General features: G+C 48.9%; 1 protein-coding gene across 4 annotated transcripts in view; it reads right to left on the bottom strand.

Annotated features, from left to right (window-relative positions):
- The window catches only part of ARHGAP32 (Rho GTPase activating protein 32), a 423,313-nt gene that overhangs the window by 188,449 nt on the left and 212,027 nt on the right, over window positions 1–22,837 (bottom strand). Inside the window, exon 1 of one of the 4 annotated variants that reach the window (XM_063943650.1) lies at window positions 7,237–7,761. The exons of 1 other annotated variant lie outside the window; for it this stretch is intronic. In XM_063943650.1, coding sequence (XP_063799720.1) covers window positions 7,237–7,331 — 95 coding nt within the window. In that variant the 5' untranslated portion in view covers window positions 7,332–7,761. Of the gene's footprint in view, window positions 1–7,236; window positions 7,762–22,837 lie in introns of those variants that run through there. 2 more of the 4 variants (XM_063943651.1, XM_063943653.1) reach the window with 2 other exon arrangements.

The raw sequence follows: 22,837 nt of genomic DNA, 5'->3' as shown, positions 1-22,837 counted from the left end.
GCTGTCCTCCAGCTGTTGAACTACACATCCCAGCATGCCCTGCAACAGTTTTAGCATGGACAAATAGCAAAACTGTAGCAGGGCATGCTGGTATGTGTAGTTCAACAACATCTGGAGGGCCACCCCTACTATAGAGGATGATCTGTATCAATTATAAAAGATCATGCCGCAACCATAAAATGACTAGTAAGTTTGGTGCACACCATAAGCAGTATTATACGTACAAGAGACTGATCTGGAAGAGGGCTGATCTCAAGGGACCAGCCAGCTATTAACAATTCAACTGTCCATTACATATGACATTGCCTGCAGTACATATATATATTTATTATATAGTATAAAAACACTGCTGCCAGTATCTAACATAATAAATGACAAAGTCTTGAGTATTATTGAGCAAATATACAATAAGTTACTGGAGTGTTTGTATGTAGCCAAATAGGTCCAACACTAGTTACCAGCGCGTCAAAATGATGGAAGATAACAGGAATGTCAGCGCCGGCAGCTGCAAAACAATTGAATTGCCCCCAAAGAGGTGAGAAGCAGCATTAGTCTTATATTATATAGGATACACTCCCTCACTCCCTTACAGCAGGCTACTACAGTATATAGGAAGGAGGTTACGTCACTAAGAGAGCAGACACAGTCTGACACTATCCGTCAGCCGCGCTTTGCTGTGATGCGCTGTGTGGTATGGTGGATTCATTTTACTTATTGGTGAAACACGGTCCCTAAAATGGGAGCTGCAAATAATAACATCAATCTCCAAATAGGATTCAATTGCTGTTCCCTGCAGCTGCAACTAGATGGCGCCTGATGGAGCAATTCAATTGATGCCCAATTCGGGTGTAAATGCCGCAGGGGGACACATTTCTTCTTGCAGGCTCCTGAGGAGGCGAGAACTGGGCAAAGTCTGCGGTTTGGGCGCCATAACAAGGACTTTAGATGGCAGCTAAACCGGTCTATTAGGCCGTGACAAGCGCGATAATTCATGGGCGCCCGCAACTATTGATTTCTCTGTTGGATGCCCATTAATTATTGTGGCACCCAAAAGAAATTAATTCCTAAGCGTTTTACATTAGCATTGAACCATATTAGAAAGGAGGCCGCCATTTTGAGCGCGCTACCATGGTTACAGCAGGTGAATACAAACGTACAGTACAAAACACAAGATACTTGGTACACCTAAAATCACTAGATCCATGGACTGTTCGGCCTTCCCATGGAAGTACCGGGTGAGGCAGCCACCTTGGGCACATTACATAGGATACAAAGGGAGGACATAAGCAATATATGGAGATATGATTACACTCTGAGGAGATGCAACATACAAAATACAACACGCAAACTTCACCAGTTCCACAGATTGCTCACCCTACCCAGGAACGTAACAGATGTGGCACGCTTCTAAGGCACGCTGGCAGGTTTACAATTGGTAAAAAAACAACCAAAGTGACGCAGCTTTCTCACAATGGGGGTCATTCCAAGTTGATCGCTAGCTGCCGTTGTTCGCAGCGCAGCGATCAGGCTAAAAATCGGCATTTCTGCGCATGCGTATGCACCGCAATGCGCAGGCGCATAGTACGGGTACAATGAGCATCGTGGGTTTGCACAGAGTGTAACGAACATTCCAGCTGCACGGCCGAACGCAGGAAGATTGACAGAAAGAGGGCGTCTCTGGGTGTCAACTGACCGTTTTCAGGGAGTGCTTAGAAAAACGCAGGCGTGGCTGAAAAAAACGCAAGCGTGGCTGGGCGAGTGTGTGACGTCAAAAGCCGTCCCTCCGTTGTTAGAATCAACGCACACGAAGAGTAACTACAGGGTTGGTCTTGCAGGCGTTCTGCTGCACAGGCGTTCGCACTTCTGCAAAGCGAAAACACACTCCCTAGTGGGCGGCGGCATAGCGTTTGCACGGCTGCTAAAAACTGCTAGCGAGCGATCAACGCGGAATGACCCCCAAGATTAAGAGAACAAAATGAGCTAAAATCTGATAAACTGTTTTGGCTGCTGTCCTTTATTTCCATGTGGACAGGTGAAGTCGTTTTGTTCTGGCTGGAGTAGATGGGACCCAGTAACGTCAGCCCATGACTGAACACTAGAAGCTTACAGCCCAGTGTTTGTATGTATCTGAATGCTCAGTTTTAGGCCCACATAAAGAGATTCATTGCATGTGTGGATCACGCATAAACAACGATCACAACAGAAAGTAATCAGCAGTAAAGGCCACAGACCAGTATTACAAGGGTCACTCCTGCACATCTCCAAGGGACAACACAATCTGAGCCAGGCACATTTCTAAGCATGTTCAGTCCCATCCGTTCCCAGCAGCTGAGCAATACAGTATGTATGTTCTCCCTGCAGCCCCTGATCTCTGCGGCTAGTAGGTGTCCGCAAACAAAACAGAAGTCTGTGAATCGCAAAAAAAACAGCTGTGATCTGTGGTTTGTAAGCAATCAACAATTTGATTGACATAATGAGCTCCGACAAAGAACATATTATTTCATATTGTACCATTAAATGTAACAACACTGTTTGCCGGGGAGTGGGACAATATAATTATCCCCAAATCATCATTGGTAGTTCATAGCCGTCACTACTGGAAGCTCTAGCAGGAGAGAGCTGACGGCTGGAGAGTACAGTGGGGAAGAGATGACATTTGCACCACACAACAGGCAAGATAAGCAGTGCAGCTAAATAATTCCTCCCACAGACCTGTCTACATGACAGTGATAATCCGGGTCCCTGGCCAGAGGATACCCTCAGCACTGAACAGCAGATTCTTATTGGATACATAGCTGTAAACAGAACACACTTGAACCTCTGTTTAGACTATAGACGTTACATACCACCGATCCACCAGCCATTTCTGTTTAATGGTCTGTGCTCTTTACTTGCCCTAGAGCAGGGGTGGGGAACCTTTGGCCTTCCAGCTGTATTTGAACTACACATGCCAGCATGCCCTGCTACAGTTTTGCTATTTGGCCATGCTAAAACTGATGAAGGGCATGCTGGTATGTGTAGCTCAACAGCAGCAGGATGGCCGCAGGTTCCCCACCCCGGCCCTAGAGGCACCTACGTGGGGTAGAAGTGGCTGGAAAGTAACGTCCAGGCAGCAAGGAGAGCACACTTAGAACCCAGCCTGTGGCCCCAGACGGCAGATAAACATTAACCTTCTGTCGGCAGCGTCTACTACAAATCACATAGGATAAGTTGCATCCCCTATCCACAATCTGTCCCACGATATACTTATGGGGAAGTGCAGTGTTTCTAACAAGGAAAAGTACATAGAGATGAGCGAGAAGGATCCCCGTGTCCAGGCCACACAACGTGCATACATACAAACTAAAGAGACAGATAAGAGATACACCACATGGGACACAGTTAATATACCGGCTGTCGGGATCCCGGCAATCAGACACTGGAATCCCGGACAGCCGGTGATATGCCGACGGCTGGAATTCCGACCACCACAGGTTATTCCACTCGATTGGTGGGCCCACGTCACCTACCGAGTGGGAATATTACTTGCTTGAGCGCACTTGCTGGCGGGACCACACACGCGGTAAAAGGACTGGTCCCTGTGCACGTGGCTAGTACTGGATAATATTAGCATTTCCAGGACAAGTAACCTGCACGCTCACCACATTCAGCCACGGAAGGAAATAAAGCAAAGCCACCAAAAGAAGAAATAAAATGACTAAAGCACAGTGAGCTTCATGGTCAGCATCGTGTCTGACGGATCCAGGGATACTGCAGCTTTAAGACGAGGTGACCACGTCTGAATAGGCCATCAGAGGCACACCAAACACCACATGAAGCCTCTGTTTATGCTACTAGCTACTTCTGTTACAAAACAACGTACACGGGGCCTAATTCAGACCTGAGCGCTCGCTAGGGTTTTTTTTGCAGTCCTGCGTTCGTATAGTCGCCGCCCATAGGGGAGTGTATTTTCACTGTGCAAGTGTGCGATCGCATGTGTAGCAGAGCTGTACACACAGATCTTGTGCAGTCTCTGAGTAGCCCAGGACTTACTCAGCTGCTGCGATCACATCAGCCTGTATGGTCCCGGAATTCTCGTCAGGAACCCTCCCTGAAAACGCTTGGAAACACCTGCGTTCTTCCAACCACTCCCAGAAAACGGTCAGTTGCCACCCACAAACGCCCTCTTCCTGTCAATCTCCTTGCGAACGGATCCTTCGCACAAACGCATCGCTGAGCAGCGATCTGCTTTGTAACCGTACGATGCGCCAGCCTAGCGATCAGGTCTGAATTAGCCCCACAGAACTGACGGCGTCTTCTAGTGACACATTGTCCTCATATGTAAGGTGTTAAAGCTGCAGTATACGCAGACATTCAGTGTTCTACCCCTCTCATGCCCATGTGACATCCAGTACTTGTAGTGTTATACCCCTGTAACGCCCACGTGACACCCCAGTACCTGCAGTGCATACACCTATAATGCCCATGTGACACCCCAGTACCTGCAGTGTCATACCCCTATAATGCCCATGTGACACCCCAGTACCTGCAGTGTCATACCCCTATAATGCCCATGTGACACCCGAGTACCTGCAGTGTCATACCCCTATAATATCCATGTGACATCCAGTACTTGTAGTGTTATACCCCTGTAACGCCCACGTGACACCCCAGTACCTGCAGTGCATACCCCTATAATGCCCATGTGACATCCAGTACTTGTAGTGTTATACCCCTGTAACGCCCACGTGACACCCCAGTACCTGCAGTGCATACACCTATAATGTCCATGTGACACCCCAGTACCTGCAGTGTCATACCCCTATAATGCCCACGTGACACCCCAGTACCTGCAGTGTCATACCCCTATAATGCCCATGTGACACCCCAGTACCTGCAGTGTCATACCCTTATAATGCCCACGTGACACCCCAGTACCTGCAGTGTCATACCCTTATAATGCCCACGTGACACCCCAGTACCTGCAGTGTCATACCCCTATAATGTCCACGTGACACCCCAGTACCTGCAGCGTCATACCCCTATAATGTCCACGTGAAACCTCAGTACCTGCAGCGTCATACCCCTATAATGCCCACGTGACACCCCAGTACCTGCAGTGTCATAGCCCTATAATGCCCATGTACCACCCCAGTACCTGCAGTGTCATACCCTTATAATGCCCACGTGACACCCCAGAACCTGCAGTGTCATTGCCCTATAATGCCCATGTACCACCCCAGTACTTGCAGTGTCATACCCCTATAATGTCCACGTGAAACCTCAGTACCTGCAGTGTCATACCCCTATAATGCCCATGTGACACCCCAGTACGTGCAGTGTCAATACCCTATAATGCCCATGTGACACCCCAGTACCTGCAGTGTCAATACCCTATAATGCCCATGTGACACCCCAGTACCTGCAGTGTCATACCCCTATAATGCCCATGTACCACCCCAGTACCTGCAGTGTCCTACCCCTATAATGTCCATGTACCACCCCAGTACCTGCAGTGTCATACCCCTATAATGCCCATGTGACACCCCAGTACCTGCAGTGTCATACCCCTATAATATCCATGCGACACCCCAGTACCTGCAGTGTCATACCCCTATAATATCCATGCGACACCCCAGTACCTGCAGTGTCATACCCCTATAATATCCATGCGACACCCCAGTACCTGCAGTGTCATACCCCTATAATGTCCATATGACACCCCAGTACCTGCAGTGTCATACCCCTATAATGTCCATATGACACCCCAGTACCTGCAGTGTCATACCCCTATAATATCCATGCGACACCCCAGTACCTGCAGTGTCATACCCCTATAATATCCATGCGACACCCCAGTACCTGCAGTGTCATACCCCTATAATGACCACGTGACACCCCAGTACCTGCAGTGTCATACCCCTATAATATCCATGCGACACCCCAGTACCTGCAGTGTCATACCCCTATAATATCCATATGACACCCCAGTACCTGCAGTGTCATACCCCTATACTGTCCATATGACACCCCAGTACCTGCAGTGTCATACCCCTATAATGCCCACATGACACCCCAGTACCTGCAGTGTCATACCCCTATAATGCCCACATGACACCCCAGTACCTGCAGTGTCATACCCCTATAATGCCCATGCCTCACCCCAGTACCTGCAGTGTCATACCCCTATAATGCCCACGTGACACCCCAGTACCTGCAGTGTCATACCCCTATAATGCCCATGCGACACCCCAGTACCTGCAGTGTCATACCCCTATAATGCCCATGCGACACCCCAGTACCTGCAGTGTCATACCCCTATAATGCCCATGCGACACCCCAGTACCTGCAGTGTCATACCCCTATAATGCCCATGCGACACCCCAGTACCTGCAGTGTCATACCCCTATAATGCCCATGCAATACTCACTACCTTCCGTGTTATAGCCTCTGTAATCCCTTAGAATGTAAGCTCTCACGAATAGGGCCCTCTTCCCTCATGTGCTTATCCTTTTCTTACTTTAATAATCCTCAACTGCCTAAATCCCGCAGTTTTTGGCCACCTGGAACTTATCTCTGTCATTCACTGATGTAGTTATGCTTAGTTACCCTGTACTTGTCCTATATTGTCTTCAACTGTAAGTCACTGTTTTCCTGTTTTGATTATGTGCTTATGTACTCTGTAATTGGGCGCTGCGGTACCCTTGTGGCGCCATATAAATAAAGGATAATAATAATAATGTCAATATGCCCACTGCTGTACAATCAGTAGTATGTTGTTTACCCTGATATTCCTGTGTCCTACATTTGACAAACCTTATCACTGCTCTATGCCCACGTCACAAACACCTGGTAGTAGGAGATGTTACTGTACACTGCACCAACATCTGACACTACTTATTCCATTCTATGCCTCATAACTGTAACATGCCCAGATATATGACAGCCCTGGCACAATCAGTCTCGCCCTGTACACCTTATAACATCCCTCTACCATTCCCTGTACGTTCCGTCCTATTGGTGCCATGGTGGTGCAATGTGCACCGGGGCTGGGAATGTGCATGAGACTGGCAGAGCTGCATTATGCACAGGCAGGGCTGGAGGGGAGTGTACCTGAGTGCAGCCCAGGTGGGAGAGATCGCTACGTGCACCAGAGGCTGGGGGGTGTAATGTTTGCCTGCCCGCCCCCTACACACAGCAGCACAATGGCCATGCAGCCGACTGCAGTCCCCGCACCGCAGACACTGAGTGACTGACCTCTCCACGTTGCTGCTGCCTCCTCCTGATGCCATCCTGCCCGCAGAGCACGGTGCTGCAAGGAAGCTGGGAAAGGCGTCCGTCCCTCCCTCCATGCTGCTAGCGGGCACCGGGGCCAGTCCTCGTCATTGCGCGGCCCGCAGCAGGTAGAAGGTGCGCGGCTCAGTGTGTGAGGTCCCCGCTCTGCTGCTCCTGTGCAGGCGGCAGAGGGAGGGGAAGAGCCAGTGTCAGAGGGAGGAGGAGGGGGGAGGCCTCTCAGGCACATTGTTCTCCTATTTCACCCTCTGTAGCACAGACTTCCATTGGGATCTCCCTCCTATCAGCCACGTTATACTGCTGAATGCTGGAGTGCAGAGGGGCTGTCTGCTGCCTCCACCCCGGGGATCAGCTGTTCCCAGCTCTAATCTGTGTGTCAGGCCTGGACAGGCTGCTGTACCCTACCCTCATCTCTTCCATGACTGCAATACAGCAGCACTACAAGAGTAACATCAGCGTATACTGCACACCCCCTGCTACACACCGACACAGAGTACAGGGCAGTGATTAGTGCACAGGTCCCACACCAGCCCCCCACCCCCTGCTACACACCGACACAGAGAGTACAGGGCAGTGATTAGTGCACAGGTCCCACACCAGCCCCCCAGCCCCTGCTACACACCGACACAGAGAGTACAGGGCAGTGATTAGTGCACAGATAACCCATCCCCTGTTATACACCGGCACTACAAGAGTAACATCAGCGTATACTGCACACCCCCTGCTGTACACCGACACAGAGTGTACAGGGCAGTGATTACTGCACAGGTCCCACACCAGCCCCCCACCCCTGCTATACACCAGCACTGATTACTGCACAGGTCCCAGACCAGCCCCCCACCCCCTGCTACAAAGAGTACAGGGCAGTGATTAGTGTACAGGTACCCCAACAGCCCCCCACTATACCCCGGCACTGAGAGAGTTACAGGTAGGGATTAGTGCACAGGTCCCACACCAGCCCCCCACCCCCTGCTATACACCAGCACTGAGTACAGGGCAGTGATTAGTGCACAGGTCCCACACCAGCCCCCCACCCCCTGCTACACACCGACACAGAGAGTACAGGGCAGTGATTAGTGCACAGGTCCCACACCAGCCCCCCAACCCTGCTATACACCAGCACTGATTAGTGCACAGGTCCCAGACCAGCCCCCCACCCCCTGCTACACACCGACACAGAGTATAGGGCAGTGATTAGTGCACAGGTCCCACACCAGCCCCCCACCCCTGCTATACACCAGCACAGAGAGTTACAGGGCAGTAATTAGTGCACAGGTCCCACACCAGCCCCCCACCCCCTGCTATACACCAGCACTGATTAGTGCACAGGTCCCAGACCAGCCCCCCACCCCCTGCTACACACCGACACAGAGAGTACAGGGCAGTGATTAGTGCACAGGTCCCACACCAGCCCCCCACCCCTGCTATACACCAGCACAGAGAGTTACAGGGCAGTGATTAGTGCACAGGTCCCACACCAGCCCCCCCACCCCTGCTATACACCAGCACAGAGTTACAGGGCAGTGATTAGTACACAGGTCCCACACCCCCTGCTATACACCAACACAGAGAGTTACAAGGCAGTGATTAGTGCACAGGTCCCACACCCCCTGCTATACACCGGCACTGATTACTGCACAGGTCCCACCCCCTGCTATACACCGGCACTGATTACTGCACAGGTCCCACCCCCTGCTATACACCAGCACTGATTACTGCACAGGTCCCACCCCCTGCTATACACCGGCACTGATTACTGCACAGGTCCCACCCCCTGCTATACACCGGCACTGATTACTGCACAGGTCCCACCCCCTGCTATACACCGGCACTGATTAGTGCACAGGTCCCACCCCCTGCTATACACCGGCACCGATTACTGCACAGGTCCCACCCCCTGCTATACACCGGCACCGATTACTGCACAGGTCCCACCCCCTGCTATACACCGGCACTGATTACTGCACAGGTCCCACCCCCTGCTATACACCGGCACTGATTACTGCACAGGTCCCACCCTCTGCTATACACCAGCACTGATTACTGCACAGGTCCCACCCTCTGCTATACACCAGCACTGATTACTGCACAGGTCCCACCCTCTGCTATACACCAGCACTGATTACTGCACAGGTCCCACCCTCTGCTATACACCAGCACTGATTACTGCACAGGTCCCACCCTCTGCTATACACCAGCACTGATTACTGCACAGGTCCCACCCCCTGCTATACACCGGCACTGATTACTGCACAGGTCCCACCCTCTGCTATACACCAGCACTGATTACTGCACAGGTCCCACCCTCTGCTATACACCAGCACTGATTACTGCACAGGTCCCACCCTCTGCTATACACCAGCACTGATTACTGCACAGGTCCCACCCTCTGCTATACACCAGCACCGATTACTGCACAGGTCCCACCCCCTGCTATACACCAGCACTGATTACTGCACAGGTCCCACCCCCTGCTATACACCAGCACTGATTACTGCACAGGTCCCACCCCCTGCTATACACCAGCACTGATTACTGCACAGGTCCCACCCTCTGCTATACACCAGCACTGATTACTGCACAGGTCCCACCCCCTGCTATACACCGGCACTGATTACTGCACAGGTCCCACCCTCTGCTATACACCAGCACTGATTACTGCACAGGTCCCACCCTCTGCTATACACCAGCACTGATTACTGCACAGGTCCCACCCTCTGCTATACACCAGCACTGATTACTGCACAGGTCCCACCCTCTGCTATACACCAGCACTGATTACTGCACAGGTCCCACCCTCTGCTATACACCAGCACTGATTACTGCACAGGTCCCACCCTCTGCTATACACCAGCACTGATTACTGCACAGGTCCCACCCTCTGCTATACACCAGCACTAGTAAGGAGAATTGGGCAGATAGTAAAATGCCAATGATCTGCACCTTATTGCCCACTGTATAACACAGCACAGGATGGAGGCTAGTAATCCATAAGCCCCAGAGAAAAGATAATCCGTCCCATACAAACAGACCTACAACCTAAATACACCGTGTGGCTGATGCAGAGCTTAGTAAATCCAAGATGTACACAAGTACTAACGATGCAGAGCCACGCACAAGTCACATCTGCATAATGGGGAGCTCATGTATGTAATGTGTGAATAGAACTCTGCATCAGCTCCTTGTATACCGCTCATTACCGACTCACACTGTCATATACCACAAACAGCTGAACGTTTCCCAGGAGGAGCAGGGGATTGTGCACTTGCTCTATCAGCCTGGATATCTGATCACACTTAAGGGGCCCTACACACTGGCCGACCCGCCGCCGAGCTGCCCGACGGCGGATACGGCCGACGAACGACCCGGCGGCGGGGGGGCAGTGACGGGGGGAGTGAAGTTTCTTCACTCCCCCCATCACCCGGCTGCATTGAAGTGCAGGCAAATATGGACGAGATCGTCCATATATGCCTGCATGTACAGCCGACGGGGGACCAGCAATGAACGAGATCGTTCATATCTTTCAAAAAATCGGCCAGTGTGTAGGGCCTATCACTCCCTTCCACCACTACTAAAGCAGCCCCTACACTAGAACATCCAGTCATTCAGCCTGGGCACAGGACAGCCAGATCAGTTACATTCAGCCACCCATGTGGATGGATTCGGTGCTTTGGCCCACAAGCCACGCAAGTGGTTCTACAGAGGAGCCCGTTCTTGTCGACCAAAAAAAACCCATCAAATCAAAGGTTGTATGCAATGGCGTATCTACAACGCGCAGTACACACAGGCCCTTGAGTCAAGGAGAGCCTAGAGCTGTACACTGTGCACCTAGAACAGATTCATATACGATTACCTACCCGCAACGCAGTATTTCTGCCGCTGTCTTCAGAAATTTGGCGCCGGCATAGAAGGTCTGGTACGTTGCTGGAGTCTTTCCTATCTTTTGCGCCTGTACCATATATCGGAAGGCAGCGCTGGAAATATAGCATCGCCAGCAGCACGGGAACCAGGTGCTCACTGGCCCCTTATTTGTTAAAATGACTTTGGTTCTATTCCTATGAAATCATTAGCTCGGACCAATGCACACAGCTTTTTGGGACAAATTCAGTCTATAGCCAGTTGACGTATCCTGTTGACGTAACCTTAGCTCATTATACTCTGCATTTGAAGGATATATTTAGAAAAATGAACACAGTAGTATCTGATAGGTGCTGGCTTTGGATTCGCCCAGGAGAGTCTTAGCATGCTAATTAACCCAGTTTAAATGCTAAACAGTCACTTCCACCGCCCCCTGCCTCACGTCACAACTCTTTAATAGCAAGTAGCACAAAGCATGCAGACACACAACTGTGCACACACACAGAAAGGATGCACAAAACATGCAGACACACAACTGTGCACACACACACACAGAAAGGATGCACGTGCAGACAAATAAACAGGACTAGAAGCACATCCTGTATATTCCTTTTCTGTGTGTTATTAGGTATAATGTACTGTACTGTAACTAACTTCTCGGGATAATCTGCTCTGTCACCTTCTCTGCGATTAACACAATCCCTCCAGGACATCAGCTCAGTTACAGGGACATTGAGAAGCATCAGAAGACCCTCTGAGAGTCTGTCTTGTAACAAAGCCAGAAGGGGCTTATTGCCACGAGATTGGGCAATGCCAGGGAGATATCGATTTTCTTCTTTTATATAATTATTGTGAAAGCAGGGAGCCTCACACATTCACTGGGAAAGTAACCAAAAAATCATACAGACAGACCATATGTGCACAATCACTTTCAGACCGCCAGCTTTGAACATGGGATATTGGCACATGAGCACGCATAACCCGTGTTCCTGTGCGGTCTGAAAGGTGCCAGGGGTCAAACGACCAGGTACTTCAACCCTGGTAGCGAGCAGTGTTGAACATGTGTTGTATGAACCATTACTGAAGCCTTAGCAGTGAAGGATTGCTTACAAAGAGGAAATTCATTGTTTATTTGAACATTTCTCATCATCTTCCAGAACAACATAGGAGCTTATTTAGAGTTGCCCGTATTAGCAGCCTGCAGCACAGTTTGCCAGCATCGGCAAACTGCACATGCACGACCTAACACGTTACACCCGCATTCCAGAAGGATGCGGCCGCAGTGTGATTGACAGTGGCGGGCGGCGTTTGGGGGGGGGGGAGTAGCGTGCCGAATGGGAGCATTCTTGGAGCATTTTCGGGGCAACTGCGTGACGTCACATGCAGCCGCTCTAATTAAAAAACATTTCTGCGCTGCCAGGGGTCAACCTTAATTTGATGCGTCCGCAATTAAATTGTGAGGCGCCGTTATAAATGCTGGGTGGCCCCCAGCATGTAAGGAGAAGGACGCAGATCTGGCTGCGTATGCAGGGATCTGCGTCCATCTCTAACGAGCTCTCCGGCGATACCTACAAAGTCTGTGATGAAGGTAAGTACATTTCTATATTACACCAACAGTTTGTGAAGCAGAATAAGGTCAGAGATTGGGTGGGTGCTGTCACAGATATAGGCGCTGCATACTATTCATGGTCACACAGACTGCGGGTTCTGCCAGACCTGTGCACAGCGGCAGCTGCTATAGTATTGCTACAAACATTTTTAAATATATAGAATTTGTTTAAAATCACATTTAAAACATGATTTATTCTATGTTCAACGCACTGGTGTTTCCATGGATTAGGGAAACCAATCCAAGGATCTGGATTCCGGGATTTTGGCCTAAAACTGCTGGGATTTGAATTCCGGGATTGGAGCTTCCAATCTCTGGATTTCTGGATTAGTCAGACCATGTGCATTTTTAATGCGGGGCAGCGCTGAACACCTGTAGCAGCCGGCTCAGACGCTGCCCTGAAATAAAAAAAAAGATAAAAATTTCACCTACCAAATCCCAGGAATCCCGAATTTGAGCGTTTTTCAATCCCGGGATTGAAAAAACTTCCCATGATTTGCCTCCCTAGATGGGATATACCATGAGACCTAGTTTAGCCAATATATTTATGGAGTATTGTAAATAAATGCACATAAGGCATAATAATCCATATATTAACTATTGGCGACTAGGTGAATCATCGCGACCTACGTGCGTTCGTCACACTGTCGTAAGGGGCTACACCCCCTTAACCCTTGCATGCCCTTGTAGTGTGCAATATTTGTATTATATGGAGTATTACCTCCAATCATAATTGTGTGAGTGGTTAAATATCACACGGACAAAGGGTCTGCAATGGTTAAGGGATCGTAGCCCTTTGCAACATCGTGAACAGCGCACACAGGGCCTGATGAATCACCTAGTAGGTGCTGTGGTTGGGTGAGTGGTGGGTGCGGGGGAGACGTGGATGGGGGAGAGGGTCCGGGAATGCCGCAGGTGGGGGAGGGGCTAGTGCGGTGATGCCATGGGTGGGGGAGGGGTGGGTGCCGCGGGTGGGGGTCCAAAGCCCCCGCAGGTGCGGGGGTGCCGCGGGTGTGGGATGGGTGGGTGTGGTGGTGCGGTGGGTGGGAGAAGGGCGGGAATGCTACGGGTGGGGGGTGCCGCGGATGTGGCCCGGAGGTACTGCGAGTGGGGGAGGGGCGGGTAATGCTTCTCTTACTGGACCTTTTACATTAATTCAGCGTCCAGACATTACCCTCCGCGATATCACCCACTCTATCCGTTACATTAGCCATCTCGGGGCTTCCAGGCCGGCAGCACAGGTGCTGTGTTGCGGAGTCAGGGCCTCTGGGGATCTGGGCGCGGCTGTGGCGAGGAGGCACTTCTGAGACATCACGCGTAGAGGAGGCTCCGGGGCTCAGAGAGTATGCGGCGCAGGGACGGCTATGAAAGCCTTTCGCTGCGCCGCTTTCATACACATCTATGCCGGTGTCCGCAGCAGCTTTTGTTCCACTTGTGCCGCGGCTAGGGAGTGGGGATTGTTGATGCCGGAGGGGGCAGGCGGACTGGCAGCAGGACATAGGGGGTCATTTCCGACCCGTTCGCACGCTGCTGTTTTTCGAAGCGGTGTGAACGGGTCGGTTCTGCGCAAGCCGCAATGCACAGGCGCGTCGTTGCCCAGCGACGGCCGTCACTGGGCAACGACAAGAAAAACGAAGAAAACTATCGCTGCTGCAATCGCAAGAAGATTGACAGGAGGAAGGCGTTCCGGGGCGTCAAGTGACTGTTTTCTGGGAGTGGTGCGGCGAATGCAGGCATTTGCAGGGCGGGTGCCTTACGTAAATTCCGGGACCCGACAGGCTGAAGACATCGCAGCGGGTAAGTAACTCCAGAGCTACTCAGAAACTGCACAAAATGTTTTTGCATAGCTCGGCTGCACAAGGGTTCGCAAAAAAACACTCCCCCATAGGCGGCGTCTAGTTGATCGCACGGGCAGCAAAAAGTTGCTACGTGCGATCAACTCAGAATGACCCCAGTGGTGCAAGTAGAAAAAATGTCTTCTAGGAACTGTGCGGCGCGTGCGCCCAAAAAATGTGTGTCGCAAAATGCCACATGGGGCATGGCCAATGAAAATGGGGGTGTGATACACATATGGGAAGAGGGACAGATACACATATGACCCCAATTGTGCCAGATATACGTTGCCCCACAGTGCCAGATATACGTTGCCCCACAGTGCCAGATATACGTTGCCCCACAGTGCCAGATATACGTTGCCCCACAGTGCCAGATACACATTGCCCCAGAGTGCCACATATACATTGCCCCACAGTGCCAGATACACATTGCCTAACCCTAACCTCCCATCTGGCGCCTAAACCTAACCCGCCTCCCTCTCCCAGCTCTAAACCTAACCCGCCGGCTATACTTACTGTCGGGATTCCAGCATCGGTCTCCCGGCCCTTTCGGAGTTACGGCGTCAGGATTGTAAAGATTGTCGGGATACTAGCGTTTGTATTTCGTCTGCCGGCATTCTGACTGCATCCCATACTCAATACAGACAGGGTAATGCCCCTTGTCACTCCTGGTATACACAGAGCGTATATACTGTATGGTAAGATATCACAGCTGGATCATGTGATGCATCTGACTCCCATATACACTGAATTGCATCTGTTGTTTTTTGCCCACATTTTACGCCTGTGGCTTTAAAGTAAAATGTGTCCAACTGTATACGAGTCATGGGACCTATAGAAATGTTTATATGGAGCATCATGTAAATTCTGATTAGCAAACAGACAAGTTACACTATACATTTATCACATATCCCAGTATACAGAATAGGAGAAATGGCACTATGCAATGTATTTATCACATATCTCAGTATATAGAACAGGAGAAGTGGTACTATGCAATGTATTTACCACATGTCTCAGTATATAGAACAGGAGAAGTGGTACTATGCAGTTACCACACATCCCAGTACACAGGACAGGAAAACCAGCACTATGCAATGTCATTCTCACATATCCCAGTATAAAGAACAGAAGTGGCACTATGCAATGTCAATATCACATATCACAGTAAATAGAACAGGAGAAGTGGTACTATGCAGTTACCACACATCCCAGTACACAGGACAGGATAACTAGCACTATGCAATGTAATTCTCACATATCCCAGTATAAAGAACAGAAGTGGCACTATGCAATGTCAATATCACATATCACAGTAAATAGAACAGGAGAAGTGGTACTATGCAGTTACCACACATCCCAGTACACAGGACAGGAGAACTAGTACTATGCAATGTAATTCTCACATATCCCAGTATAAAGAACAGGAGAAGTGGCACTATGCAATGTCAATATCACATATAACAGTAAATAGAACAGGAGAAGTGGCACTATGCAGTTACCACACATCCCAGTACACAGGACAGGAGAACTAGCACTATGCAATGTAATTCTCACATATCCCAGTATAAAGAACAGGAGAAGTGGCACTATGCAATGTCAATATCACATATAACAGTAAATAGAACAGGAGAAGTGGCACTATGCAGTTACCACACATCCCAGTACACAGGACAGGAGAACTAGCACTATGCAATGTAATTCTCACATATCCCAGTATAAAGAACAGGAGAAGTGGCACTATGCAATGTCAATGTCACATATCACAGTAAATAGAACAGGAGAAGTGGTACTATGCAGTTACCACACATCCCAGTACACAGGACAGGAGAACTAGCACTATGCAATGTAATTCTCACATATCCCAGTATAAAGAACAGGAGAAGTGGCACTATGCAATGTCAATATCACATATCACAGTAAATAGAACAGGAGAAGTGGTACTATGCAATGTCAATATCACATATCACAGTAAATAGAACAGGAGAAGTGGTACTATGCAGTTACCACACATCCCAGTATACCGGACAGGTGGATTGGTACTATGCACAGTCATATATCCTGGTATACAGATCAGGAGTAGTGGTACTGTGCAATTATCACACATCACGACATACATAATGAAAGCTTTAATATGCAATTACCACACATCCCAGTGTAAAGAACATAAGTCATATATCAGAGTATACAGATCAGGAGAAGTGGTATTATGCAGCTATCACTTCCCAGTATACACAACAGAAGAAGTGGTACTATGTAGTGTCATATATCCCAGTATGGATAGACCAGGAGAAGTGGTAAAATATTATATATATATATATATATATATATATATAATGAATTGCTGAAATGACAGCATGACTACTGCAGAATCACCATAAGACATAAACATGGAGTCACAAGGGACTTTGAAGGGGTAAAAACATCGTCAGCTTCCTGACAACAGTCACATTATGACAACTGTATACCCACATTTGCATATTGTATGTTCCTGCATATTTAACCACGTCATTGCCAGGCAATTGCTGTTTTGTAGAGCTTCAAAGGATGTGTACAGTGAGCAGCTTATTAGTGAGCAGGATGCAATGCCAGATCCTGGTATAGGAACAGCAAACACTAGCCTGAGGTGCTGCTCACACCAGCCCCACTCAGGGTGAAACCTCTGTGTTTTCCAGACAGGAGCAGATCACACGGATACAGACACCTGCAGCTACTACCTGAAACTATGTCAGGTCTCCCGGTCTCCTACTCCCCTTTACATTGTAAGCTCTCACCAGCAGGGCCCTCTTCTATCTCCTGCAATGCTCTGTACTGTAAGTCACTTTCTTCTTGTTTAGTTTATGCTGTTTCTGTATTGTGTAAGGTGCTGCGGACCCCTTGTGGCACCACACAAATAAAGGAGAACAATAATAACAAAGTCCTGCTAGTATTACTATTAAGCAGGGTACACACAGGTCCAATGTATCCCAGTGGGGAAGAGGGGAGAGGGGGGACGACGATTGCATTGCATTGGATGGACATAAGAAATATACCATGGTTAGGAAGATGTACGGAGAGTATATCCATTCAGTGTAATATGCAATTCAGCTAAAACTGTGGGGCTAAATTTCCTAAAGCTTCTAAAACAGGGAATTGGTGATGTTTCCCGTAGCAACCAATCAGATGCTATCATTTTCTAAAAGGCAATAGAGAAATGATAGACAGCATCTGATTGGTTGCTATGGGCAACATCCCCAATTCTCCGTTTCAGAGGCTTTAGTAAATTTACCCCTGCGGAAATGGTATCCGGTCAGAAGGTTGACTATGACCATGACAACATTCATAATGTCGACGTGAGGACGTCAACATGGTTAAAATTGTTAACAGGCACGATGTCGACACCCTCAAACTGTCAAGAGGTTCACAATGTCATCATTTGAGATGTCACCAATATGGATATTGTGAGGATGCTGATGTTAGGCACTGCCGGGAGGGATAGTCTGCGGGGAAGGTTAGTTTTAGCCGCTAGGGTTAGAAGCGATCTGCTTACCGGAACACCGCTCCTCAGACGCCCACTCTGGAAGAGATCCTCATATGAGTGCCGGGACCCGGATGAAGACATTGCAGCCACCAGGACAAGGCAAAACACTGCTAGACCACCAGCCAATGTTTGTCGACACATCATCAACGTAGGTCAAAGAGAAAAGTAAAGAAGACTCCTTTTTTGCCGCACTCTTAGAAAAAACAATATAATATGTCTTATTGAAGATATTAAAACATAACTTTTACTAGTCGCTTAAATTATAATCTAAAAACAAACAAAATGAATAAAAACTATTTAGGCAGTTAGCGAAAGAATTGTTTTAGAATGAAATTTATCACATTCTTATACCTCTCATAAGGTGATAGTCAGCACTCGTGTGCACACACGCTATATTTCACCACAAAAATGCTATCCTGATAGATATTAGTGCACAGTGTGCATAGCTCATATACTCCCAAACAAAATACGGCAGGTGAATATAGCCTTAAGTGGCTATTGATAGATAAAATAGGATTTTAATTACCTACCGGTAAATCCTTTTCTCGTAGTCCGTAGAGGATACTGGGGTCCATTTAGTACCATGGGGTATAGACGATTCCACTAGGAGCTTTGTGCACTTTAAGAAATCAATAGTGTGCGCTGGCTCCTCCCTCTATGCCCCACCTACCAGACTCCGTCTAGAAACTGTGCCCGAGGAGACGGACATACCTTGAGAGAAGTATTTAAAGGATAGTGGTGAGATTCGAACCAGCACACACAAACAAGAGGAAAGCCATGCTAACCAAACTTGACGAGGAATAGCAACAGCTGAACCAACAACAATACTTAACCAAGTAACACTGCAGGAACACACGAAGCACTGGGCGGGCGCCCAGTGTCCTCTACGGACTACGAGAAAAGGATTTACCGGTAGGTAATTAAAATCCTATTTTCTCTTACATCCTAGAGGATACTGGAGTCCATTTAGTACCATGGGGATGTACCAAAGCTCCCAAATCGGGTGGGAGAGTGCTTAGGTTCCTGCAGAACTGATTGACCAAACTGAAGGTCCTCAGAGGCCAAAGTATCGAACTTGTAGAACTTAGCAAACGTGTTTGAACCTGACCAAGTAGCCCAGGCACGTCAAAGAGCAGACATTGAGCGCACATGCAAAAATGGGGTGTTGCCTTGTGGCTGCTAGGCCACGCCTCTGGTATAAAATACATTTAAAAAATCAGATCCACATAAAATAAATTTTTAAAGCCAGACCCAACATAAAATACACTTTTAAAGCCAGATCCAACATAATAAAATAATTGAGAAAGATCCACATAAAATATATTGAAAAAGCCAGATTCACATAATACACTTCAGATCCCCTATGTGTCACTTCAGCCAGCTACCTCATGTGTCACTCCTGCCAGTGCCAGCACTCTCCTCTGTCATGTGTCACTACAGCACCCCCCAAAAAAAAACTTTGTGCCATTGCAGCAGCCCCTTATGTGTACTCTGTTTGCCAGTGGGTGTCTCACCTCTAGTATCTGACTCTCTCAGTTCTCAGTCCCCATAGTGCTGCTGACTGTCTAACTGGAGTGCAGCAGTTTCCAGACCTAGTATGGTCACGTGACTTCGAGTGTCGGGAGCCACATTTGAATAAAGAAAGAGCCGCATGAGGCTCTAGAGCCACAGGTTGGCCACCGCTGTAGTAGCCGCTCGGCAGAGCTGTAAAGCCGAGACACCCCGAGCAGCCGCCCAGGAAGAACCCGCTGACCTAGTAGAGTGGGCCTGTACAGATTTAGGAATCGGCAAACCTGCCATAGAGTAAGCATGCTGGATAGTAAGCCTGATCCAGCGAGCAATAGACTGATTTGAAGCAGGACGCCCAATTTTATTGGGATCATAGAGCACAAACAGCGAGTCCGATTTTCTGTGATGCGCTATCCGCTTCACATAGATTTTCAAAGCCCTCACAACATCCAGGGACTATGAAGTAGTAGAGGTGTAGGTAACCACCCGGGACCACAATAGGTTGGTTGATATGAAACGCAGACACCACCTTTGGAAGAAATTGCTGAAGAGTTCTGAGTTCAGCTCTATCTTCGTGAAAAATCAAATAGGGGCTCTTTTGAGACAACGCCCCCAATTCCGACACACGTCTTGCAGAAGCCAAGGCCAACACTGTGACGGTCTTCCACGGAAGAAACTTTATGTCAACCTCCTGTAAAGGCTCAAACCATTCAGATTGTAGAAACTGCAACACCACTTTGAGATCCCAAGGTGCCGTGGGAGGCACAAAGGGCGGTTGGATGTGCAGAACACCTTTCAAGAACGTCTGAACCTCAGGGAGGCAAGCCAACTGTTCCTGTAAGAAAATGGAGGAGGCCAAAATCTGGATTTTTGTGGAGCCCAGGCATAGGCCCACATCCACACCTGACTGCAGAAAAAGTCCCAGTTGAAACTCCACCGCAGGCAATTTCCTGTTTTCACACCAAGAGACGTGGTAATGTTTAGACGTTACCCCTTTTCTGGCTTGGATCAAGGTAGGAATTACCCTGTCCGGAATGCCTTTCCGGGCTAGAATTTGACGCTCAACCTCCATGCCGTCAAACGTAGCCGCGGTAAGTTTTGATAGACAAACGGCCCCTGTTGCAGAAGATCCTCTCGAAGAGGTAGAGGCCACAGATCCTCCAGGAGCATTTCCAGTAGGTCCGCGTACCAAGCCCTTCTTGGCCAATCCGGAGCAATAAGAATTGCTTGAACCTTTTCCCTTTTTATTCTTTTGAGAATTCTTGGGATCAATGGAAGTGGTGGAAAGACGTACACCATCTGATAGACCCATGGAGTCACCAGAGCGTCCACCGCCACTGCCTGTGGGTCTCTCGACCTGGAACAATACCGCCTGAGCTTCTTGTTGAGATGTGAGGCCATCATGTCGATTTTCCCCACCGACGTGTCAAGCACCCGAACACTTCCAGGTGAAGGCCCCACTCTCCTAGGTGGAGGTCGTGTCTGCTGAGGAGGTCTGTTTCCCAGTTGTCTACTCCCGGAATGAAGATTGCGGACAACACCACAGCGTGTCTTTCTGCCCAGAGGAGAATCCTTGTTACCTCTGACATTGCAGTTCTGCTCTTCGTTCCGCCCTGTCGGTTTATGTACGTTACCGCCGTCACATTGTCCGACTGAACCCAGATGGCCTGATCTTGAAGATGTGATGCCTGTAGAAGGGCGTTGTACATGGCCCTTAGTTCCAAAATGTTGATTGGAAGAATGGTTTCCTGACTTGACCATTTTCCTTGGAAGTGTACTTGCGTGCTGACACTGCCATGGCCGTGATGCGTGCATGAAGCAAGCCTATCTCTTTTATGGCCTCCACCATAAAATTTGCAGAGTCCTGTTTTTGCTGTAGGAGTAAAACTATCTCCCCTCTGGGTAAGGAATCTAACCCCTTAATTAGGTTACCTGACCACATTGCAATGGCCCTAGTGATCCACGCACAAGTTATAGTGGGTCTTTGGGCCACCTCCGCAGCTGTGTACAGAGATTAAAGAGTGGTCTCAATCTTGCGGTCAGCAGTGTCCTTTAAGGAGGCTGCCCCCGGAACAGGTAAGATTATCTTACGTGACAACCTAGATACCGATGCATCAACAATCTGTGGGTTTTCCCATTTTTTTCTATCATCCTGTGGAAAAGGGAAAGATGTGAGTAACCTTTTAGGGATCTGAAACTTCTTGTCAGGATTAATCCAAGATTCTTCAAACAGGGAATTTAATTCCTTAGATACAGGGAAATTAGCAGAGGATTTCTTTTTTACATTAAAATAAGATTCCTCATCTTCCTCTGTCACTTTGTCAGGAATGTGCAGGACGTCTCTAATAGCTTCTATCAGTGCCTGTACTCCTTGTGACAGAGCTGCATCCCCACCTCCCGAGTCCACCTCACCCTCCTCTGTATCTGATACATCATCATCAGTGTCAGCCTGCAGGATTTGGGCCAGTGTACGCTTTTGTGGACAAATGGCAGGGGTCTGAGACACTGGTATGGACACTAAATCTCTATTCATCAGGTCATCCATAGACTGTCTTAAGTATTGCGTCTCTTTTATGTGAAATATTTGAGATCATCCCTTTTAATGAATCCAACCATACTGGTTCCACCCACTAGCCTGAGAATGTGTACTATCCTGAGTACACTGTAGCGATCCCCCTGGGGAAGAAAAACACTCTGCCGTGCATGAGACACACTCCTTTGACATTGTAAAATGTGAAAGAACACACCAACACAGGAGAAAGGTTAAAAGCACGGTTAACCCACACAGAGCCCTCCAGGGAGACACAGAGTATGATGGAGCCAGCCACACCGCGCCCTTATAGCTAATGCAAAGCTTAGCTGGGTCGCAAACCAAGTACCCTTAATAGGGGCTTAGTATTCTAATATTGCTCCCCCCCTTCCCCTTGCTATGACCCCCTGGTACCGCTGAGGTAATCTGGAGTCCTTGTGGAGGAGCTGCGCTTCCCTGCCAGTCTGTCTGTGTAAGCTGCAAAAGGAAAATGGCGCTGATGAGCTGCTGGATCCGCTCATAGTGAAGCCCCGCCCCCTCAATGGCGTGTGGTCTTCCCGTTTTTTATTATACTGGCTGAGGTGATTTTGGTGCTTAACAGTGGGTCAGAGCCCCTGTAGTGTGTGGCCAGTGTGGGTACTTATTTAAAAATGGCTCAGCTCGCCCCTCATAGCGGTGCAGCAATGCTAATCTGCGCCTGGAGA

Source organism: Pseudophryne corroboree, chromosome 10 (assembly GCF_028390025.1).
Source record: "Pseudophryne corroboree isolate aPseCor3 chromosome 10, aPseCor3.hap2, whole genome shotgun sequence".
Taxonomy (NCBI): domain Eukaryota; kingdom Metazoa; phylum Chordata; class Amphibia; order Anura; family Myobatrachidae; genus Pseudophryne; species Pseudophryne corroboree.
This window is presented reverse-complemented; position numbering and strand designations above follow the sequence as displayed.